Source organism: Neolamprologus multifasciatus, chromosome 9 (genome assembly GCF_963576455.1).
Source record: "Neolamprologus multifasciatus chromosome 9, fNeoMul1.2, whole genome shotgun sequence".
NCBI classification, from domain to species: domain Eukaryota; kingdom Metazoa; phylum Chordata; class Actinopteri; order Cichliformes; family Cichlidae; genus Neolamprologus; species Neolamprologus multifasciatus.
This window is the reverse complement of record NC_140447.1, coordinates 4,590,498-4,599,200: the sequence shown is the minus strand read 5'-3', so window position 1 is coordinate 4,599,200 and position 8,703 is coordinate 4,590,498. Positions and strand designations below refer to the sequence as shown.

The 8,703-nt window shown below is 45.1% G+C and overlaps 2 protein-coding genes across 2 annotated transcripts; both read right to left on the bottom strand.

The window, feature by feature from the left end:
- Positions 1-1,522: 1,522 nt before the first annotated feature.
- Positions 1,523-2,910, bottom strand: LOC146510858 (uncharacterized). The gene has a single exon (XM_085173460.1). It carries the CDS (start codon positions 2,395-2,397, stop codon positions 1,633-1,635), a length of 765 nt encoding a protein of 254 aa, XP_085029586.1. The 5' UTR covers positions 2,398-2,910; the 3' UTR covers positions 1,523-1,632.
- A 1,765-nt stretch (positions 2,911-4,675) lies between these two features.
- LOC146510857 (uncharacterized) lies at positions 4,676-6,353 on the bottom strand. Its single transcript, XM_085173459.1, has one exon. The coding sequence runs from the start codon at positions 6,194-6,196 to the stop codon at positions 4,745-4,747; it is 1,452 nt and encodes a 483-aa protein (XP_085029585.1). The 5' UTR covers positions 6,197-6,353; the 3' UTR covers positions 4,676-4,744.
- Positions 6,354-8,703: the final 2,350 nt, after the last annotated feature.

The window sequence follows — 8,703 nt, the reverse complement described above, 5'->3', positions numbered from 1 at the left end:
CCTCCATGCATGGTCAGGAGCTTCCTTGTCTTGATGTCAGTGGTTTCTATCTCCTCCTTTGGCCAGCTTATTATCCCAGCAGGGTACCTGATCACGGGCAGGGCGTAGGTGTTGATAGCCCGATAGGCAATGATTTCACTGAGGGGGTTCAGGCCAATGCGAACAGCAGTGGGGACAGAGCATCTTCTTGGTAGATCACGCACTTGATGTTGACTTGTGCTATGGGCTTGAAGTTGGCACATCCCCATTGAGTTCCTGATGAAGGGTCCTGTTGATCTTGTATAGTTCTAGGCAGTCCAGGATCCAGGTGTGGAGCATTCAGTCATAGGCCTCTTACCACTATGCTATCCATATATATATATATATATATATATATATATATATATATATGTACACTGTTAAAATAAACATCTTAAAAAAAGGTAATATTCCAGCAGCTGGGGCGCCAAAATACTACCGTAAAATAACAGAAAATAACTTCCTCATAAAAATATGGTTATTTCCAGTAATGACAATACAGCTTGTTGTGCTAATTTTACATGGGATCTTGCCTTTTCAAGTGATTTTAAACATTAAATTAGGAACATGTTAATGTGATTAAACAATGAAATTATCTATAAATAAAAAATAAGAAGAAATCCTAAAAAAACAGTAATATTCCGGCAGCTGGGGTGCCAAAATACTACCGTAAAATAACAGAAAATAACTTTCTCATAAAAATACAGTTATTTTCAGTAATGAAAATAGAGTTTGTTGCGCTAATTTTACATGGGCTTCTGCCTTTTCCAAGTGCTTTTAGACATTAAATTAGGAACATTTTAACGTGATCAAATAATGAAATTACCTATAAACAAGGTCAATGAATGTGGCAATATGAATCATAAAATGTAAATGTACAGAAATATACAGTTAACAGTTGGTTTAAATCATAATGGATTGCATGCCCTGATCACCAGTAGGCGGTAGGTGAAGAGTCTTGACCACGGACACAATACCGAGAGTGTCCGAGCCGGGGCTCGAACTGGCAACCTTCTGATCACAAGGCAAACTGCCAACTCTTGAGCCACGATCACCCTAAATAGCAATGATAATAATACTTATGTGATGCAACACAAGCTTATAGGAATCATGTCATGTACTTTTCCATAGCATTACATTTGAATTCAACAGTTCAATCTTTCAAATAACGGACAGATATTTGTGAAATCATGATACATTTGTGAATGTATTTTAACAATCTAAATATGCATATGTACAGACAGATACATTTAATACTCATGAAAATTATGTTTTATTACATTACAGTGATTTAACGTTAATTTACATTTGAAATGTGAAATCAGTCTATTTACGTAACTTTAAGCAGTAAAATACTTTTATATTAGGATTTTTTCCTACAGTGCAGCCATACCCGCACCTTGTGGTTGTTAGTTCACATTCATTGGCCGATGCTTAGCGTCATGTTATTATGTGTCCCAACATCCAATGGCATGTCACATTGTTTTCATGGCCCCTGCGGGCGGTTTATCCTTCAAGCTCGGGTCCTCTACCAGAGGCCCGGGAGCTTGCGGGTCCTGCGCAGTATCTTAGCTGTTCCCAGAACTGCGCTCTTTTGGACAGAGATCTCCGATGTTATTCAGGGATCTGCTGGAGCCATTCGCCTAGCTTGGGAGTCACCGCACCTAGTGCTCCGATTACCACGGGGACCACCGTTACCTTCACCCTCCACATCTTCTCGAGCTCTTCTCTGAGCCCTTGGTATTTCTCCAGCTTCTCGTGTTCCTTCTTCCTGATGTTGCTGTCATTGGGAACCGCTACATCGATCACTACGGCCGTCTTCTTCTGTCTGTCTACCACCACTATGTCCGGTTGGTTAGCCACCACCATTTTGTCCGTCTGTATCTGGAAGTCCCACAGGATCTTAGCTGGGTCATTCTCCACCACCCTTGGGGGCATTTCCCATTTTGACCTTGGGTCTTCCAGGTTATACTCAGCACAGATGTTCCTGTACACTATGCCGGCCACTTGGTTATGGCGTTCCATGTATGCCTTGCCTGCTAGCATCTTGCACCCTGCTGTTATGTGCTGGATTGTCTCTGGGGCATCTTTACACAGCCTGCACCTGGGGTCTTGCCTGGTGTGATAGACCCCAGCCTCTATGGATCTTGTACTCAGAGCTTGTTCTTGTGCTGCCATGATTAGTGCCTCTGTGCTGTCTTTCAGTCCAGCGTTGTCCAGCCACTGGTAGGATTTCTGGATACCAGCCACCTTCTCTATCTGCCGGTGGTACCTACCTTGCAGGGGCCTGTCCTTCCATGATGGTTCCTCGTCTCCCTCCTCTTTCTTGGGTTTCTGCTGCCTGAGGTATTCACTGAGCACGCTGTCAGTTGGGGCCATCTTCTATTCTTGGATGTTCGTTGTCTCATCCTGGACTGTAGTGCTGACACTCACCAGTCCCCGACCCCCTTCCTTCCGCTTAGCGTACAGCCTCAGGGTGCTGGACTTGGGGTGAAACCCTCCATGCATGGTAAGGAGCTTTCTTGTTTTTATGTCAGTGGCTTCTATCTCCTCCTTTGGCCAGCCTATTACCCCAGCAGGGTGCCTGATCACGGGCAGGGCGTACACGTGTTGATGGCCTGGATCTTGTTCTTACTGTTCAACTGACTCCTCAGGACTTGCCTGACCCTCTGCAGGTACTTGGTGGTTGCAGCTTTTCTAGCGGCCTCTTCATGGTTCCCATTCGCCTGCGGGATCCCCAGGTACTTGTAACTGTCCTATATGTCTGCAATGTTGCCTTCTGGTAGTTCAATCCCCTCAGTTCTGGCTACCTTCCCTCTCTTTGTTACCATCCGACTACACTTCTCCAGCCCAAACGACATTCCAATGTCATTGCTGTATAGCCTGGTAGTGTTAGATTAGATTAGATTAGATAAAACTTTATTAATCCCTCGGGTGGGTTCCTCTGGGAAATTTGTTTTTCCAAAAAGCACAGCACCGACAGAAGTTACAGAGTTAAGAATATTATATATATATATACACACACATATATAAATACAAAGACATATATAGATAAAATATACAAGGGGGATAAATAGAATAAATAGGAATAAAAATAAAAATAAAAATACAAGTGAATTGCACATTTCAAGTATGGAGTCTATTGCACCGCTGATTATTAACAAAAAGTATTGCATAAAAGGTAATTGCACAGTGAAGTGGAGAGGCACTACAGCTTAGTTGTTCCCCCCTCCTTTGTCCTCCTGTTTCCCCTCCCTCTCCCCTCCAGAGAGGAGTTAAACAGTTTGATGGCGTGTGGGACAAAGGAGTTTTTAAGTCTGTTGGTTCTTGTCTTTGGGAGAAGCAACCTGTCACTGAACAGACTCTTCTGGTTGTTCATGGCCGTGTGCAGAGGATGCCCAGCATTGTCCATAATGTCCAGCAGTTTCTTTAGTGTCCTTTTGTCTGCCACTGACACCAGAGTGTCCAGCTTCATGCCGACCACAGAGCCAGCCTTCCTGATTAGTTTTTCCAGCCTGGATGAGTCCTTCTTTGCTGTGCTGCTCCCCCAGCACACCACAGCATGGAAAAGTACTCCAGCAACCACCGACTGGTAAAACATCCTCAGGAGCTTCCTGCAGATGTTAAAAGACCTCAGCCTCCTGAGGAAGTACAGTCGGCTTTGGGCTTTTTTGTACAGGTGCTCTGTGTTGCATGACCAGTCCAGTTTATTGTCCACCCACAGCCCGAGGTACTTGTACTTGTTGACCACCTCCACCTCCTCCCCCTCTATCTGAACCGACAGTGGACCTGCTCTGGACCTCCCAAAGTCCACAACCAGTTCCTTAGTCTTTGAGGTGTTGAGTTGCAGGTGGTTTGTGTGACTCCATGCGACAAAGTTCCTCACCACACTTCTATACTCCTCTTCCTGGTCATCCCAGATACACCCCATGATGGCTGTGTCGTCTGCAAACTTCTGAATGTGGCATAATTCAGAGGTGTAGCAGAAGTCAGAGGTGTACAGGGTGAAGAGAAGAGGGGACAGCACAGTTCCCTGTGGTGCTCCTGTGCTGCTGACCACAGTGTCAGACGTGATGTCCTTCAGCCTGACGTACTGTGGCCTGTCGGTGAGGTAGTCGGAGATCCAAGCCACCAGGCAGGGGTCCACCTCCATCCTGTTCAGTTTCTCCTGGAGCAGACAGGGCCGGATGGTATTAAAGGCACTGGAAAAGTCAAGAAACAGGATCCTGACCGTGCCTTTTCCCCCATCGAGGTGTGAGTGGGCTCTATGCAGGAGGTACAGGATGGCATCCTCCACTCCGACACCCGCCTTGTAGGTGAACTGTAGTGGGTCCTGGGCATGTTGTACCTGTGGTCGGAGGAGGTTGAGGAAGAGCCGCTCTAGAGTCTTCATAAGATGTGATGTCAGTGCCACCGGTCGGAAGTCATTCAGCTCATTGGGCCGGTTCCTTTTGGGGACCGGGACGATGCAGGATGTCTTCCATAGGGCGGGCACTCTCCCCAGTCGCAGACTGAGATTGAAGACTCGTTGTAGCGGCTCCCCAAGTTCAGCAGCACACGCCTTTAGCATCCTGGGACACACCTTGTCCGGACCTGCTGCCTTTCTGGGGCGAAGCTTCCTCAGTTGTCTCCTGACCTGATCCACTGTGACACTGGGAGATGATTGGAAGGACGGGGGGGGAAGATGTCCTGCTGCTGAGAGAGGGATTGGAGGAGGGGGGTGTCATCATAGTGTCAGGAAGGGGGGGAGCGAGGGAGGTAGGAGAGTGGGGAGAGGGCTCTGTAGTAAAGGTGAGGGTGGGGGGGTTGTGGGCTGGTCAGACCTGTTGAAGAAGTTGTTGAGTTCGTTTGCCTTCTCCACAGTCCCCCCCACTGTGCTGTTCTTGGTGTTGTGGCCTGTGATGGTTTTCACACCATTCCAGACCTCCCTCATATTGTTCCTCTCCAACTTCTGCTCCACCTTCCTCCTGTAGGTGTCCTTTGCTTCCCTCAGGCAGCGTTTCACCTCCCGCTGTGCTGCTTTCATCTCCTCCTTCACTTTGCTCCTGAAAGCCTTCTTCTTCATGTTGAGGACAGCTTTGACTTCCTGTGTTACCCACGGTTTGTTATTAGGGTAACACCGTACCGTCTTAGCAGGGGCGACCGTGTCCACACAAAAGTTGAGGTAGTCTGTAAGACAGTGTGTCGCCCCCTCTATGTCCTCACCATGTGGGCTCAGAAGCACGTCCCAGTCTGTGGTGTCATAACAGTCTCTCAGAGCATCCTCTTTTTCTGGGGTCCATCTCCTGATGGAGCGTGTTGTGACAGGCTGCCTTTGGACGAGGGGTGTGTATTGTGGCTGTAGGTAAACCAGGTTGTGGTCTGACTTCCCTAGTGGGGGGAGGGGGGTGGCTCTGTATGCATCTCTCACATTAGCATACAGTAGGTCAATTGTCCTGTTGCTCCTTGTGGGACAGTTCACAAACTGGTGAAAAGCAGCCAGAGTAGAATCCAGTGTGGCATGATTAAAGTCTCCAGATATAATAATGAAAGCCTCGGGGTTTTGTGTCTGAAGTCTTGCTGTGACTGTGTGTATTTTCTCACAGGCAGCTGTTGCGTCGGCCTTCGGAGGGATGTAAACACACACACAGATCACATGACTGAACTCCCGAGGTAGATAATATGGCCGCAAGCTAACAGCTAGCAGCTCCAGGTCCGGACGGCATACGGAAACTTTAACGGAGACGTGTCCGGGGTTGCAGTATCTGTTGTTAACGTAGACAATGAGTCCCCCACCTCTGCTTTTTCCGCTGGCCTGCGTGTCCCTATCGGCTCTCACGGATGTGAAACCGCATAGGTCTACGTTAGCCTGTGGCGTTAGCTCGGTTAGCCACGTCTCCGTGAAGATAAACAAACTGCACTCACGGTATAGTCGGTGGTTGTTCAGAGCACACAGTTCGTCCATTTTATTCGGTAGCGAGTTCACGTTGCCCATTATCACTGTCGGGACTGATGGTTTGAATCGCCTCCGGTGATCCGCTTTCCTCGCTCCAGCCTTGCAGCCTCTGTAGCTCCTCTTTATCTCAGCCGGGATGTTGTGTCGCATGCCGGTCTGTCCCTTTGTTCTTAGAGCCAGCAGCTCCGCTCTCGAGTAGATGAAGGAGCTGGTTCCAGAAGTTTTAAAAAGTGCATTATCCATCTTGTATCGCTATATCTAAGAGGTAGAAGTACAGTAACTAGAGGAAGGTGAAATAAAGTTTGAAAGCCTAGTCTAAAAAAAGTTAAAAGTTAAGAAAAAGTGCGGTGTTGCAGAGCTACTTGGAAAGGCTGCCGTCACTCCAGCGCCATCTTACAATAAGATGGCGTGGATCAGTGAATCGATGTCTCGTTCACTCTTTGCATACAGCTTGATGTCATCCATGTACAGGAGGTGGCTGACAACTGCTCCGTTCCGTAGTCGGTATCCGTAGCCAGTCTTGTTAATGATCTCACTGAGGGGATTCAGGCCTATGCAGAACAGCAGTGGGGACAGAGCATCTCCTTGGTTGATCCCGCACTTGATGGTGACTTGTGCTATGGGCTTGGAGTTGGCCTCTAGTGTTGTACGCCACATCCCCATTGAGTTCCTGATGAAGGCTCTTAGGGTCCCATTGATCTTGTACAATTCTAGGCATTCCAGTATCCAGCTGTGGGGCATTGAGTCATAGGCCTTCTTGTAATCAATCCAGGCAGTGCACAGGTTGGTCAGTCTGGTCTTGCAGTCTCGGCTGACTGTTCTGTCTACCAGTAGCTGGTGTTTTGCACCTCTGGTATTCTTGCCAATTCCTTTCTGTGTCCCGCTCATGTATTGACCCATGTGCCTGTTCATCTTAGCCGATATGATGCCTGACAGGAGCTTCCATGTAGTACTGAGGCAGGTATATATATATATATACATATTTAAATACATGTATGTATATATGTATATATACACTGTTCCTGGGGGCGGGGTGTCTATTTTATTTATTTATTGTTAAGTAACAGAGGAGAGGAATGGTGTAGATGTTCTTTCTCTCCACCTCAACTCCTCAACACCAGCATCACCTCATATGATACTGTCAACCTCTGATGTTGAGCACATCCTCCTTTGTTCCCTCTCTATAATCATCTGCATAGTTAATTTGAACAAAATTCAACCATTATAATAATTTAGTCACAACATTTACTTATAAATATACTACATATACATTTATATGCAATACTTTAGTCACACATGGACATATATGCTCTTCATTATGTATTATTAAGTTTACATGTTCTTTTACTTCACGAGGATTTAATCAGCTCAGTCACATATGAATATCCAGAATCTCTAGGATTTCAACCTGATCTGGTTTGAACAGGTGTGTTTTTTCTCATCATGACTCTGTTTGTCAATTACAATATATTCAATAGATCATTTTGGAAATCATACATGTTAGAGTCAAGGATTCTCACAACTCTCTGTCTTTCACACACACGCACGCACACACACACCATTGTGCTGTTCTCCCAAACACAGAAAAAGCCAAGGACACATCCTCGTCATAACAATTCCCCTGGAATGTGGGCGAGAAAGCTTATTATTATTATTATTCAAGATTATTTTTGTCACTCAAACTACATTTTCTTTTTCATCACACTGATTTGGTTTATTCTTAATTATACTTTATTAACATTAAGCATGATTCACCATTAGCAAAGTCACATATAGATAAACTGTTTGGCACTTTGTATCATTTTTCCCATAAAAAAGCTTTTTTTCCACTTATGAGGAAAGATGGGATGGGGGATCTGAATCTCTTTGACAATTCACAAACAGTGCATACACAGAAATCTAAGCATATGAATGTTTCATGCACCAATTTAAAATCCATCAATACTTTCTTACCTTTATTTGTTCATACAGTATGAAGACATTTAAAATGGACACAGACTGAACATATATTAGTGAATGGGGCCCTTTACTGTGCAGATTCCATCCTTGGTTAGCACTGATGTACTGTGAAGGCAACTGTCATGGTCCTGGGTCATTCGACCCAGCGTTTTGTGTTTCATTCTGGTATCACCTTGTGTTTTGTGTTAATTCTGATTTTGTACCCCATATTTTCTTTTGTTTGTTTTAGGATTTGAGTTCAGTGAAAAAAGAAAGACTAACTTGAGATGCAGAAAATCTTATTTTCCATTTCTTTTCATAATGGCTTTTCTAACTTTTCCCTTTCCCTGTATGAGTCATGTGTAGGCAAAATTTAAATATCTCCCACATGTATTGCAATAATATCTCTGTTGACACACTGAGAAATATATGAGAGATATAATTACTTCCACGGACGCAAGAACTTTCTGCCTGCGTGTCATCACAATTACTTGCTATTAGCTTACATACATAACTTAGAGTTTCTTTTTAGCACTTACATGACTTATTTAATGATTTATTTAATGATTTGCCAAGTGTCATCTCCTTATAGCGAGATGTCTGAAAGGTGTTTATTGCCTGAGTATTTACTGCTTTTGTCTCTGAGCCAGACGAAGGTCAATGGTGCCATGTAAAACAAATCTGAAATTCTAACCATTTGATAATAAATTGTGAAAAGTTATCATTTGAGCATATTTGTCTTCTCTCATGAAAAAACCCATCATGGGTGCCCAACATCTGCTTGACCCCCACACACACCCCACCTCTGCCCA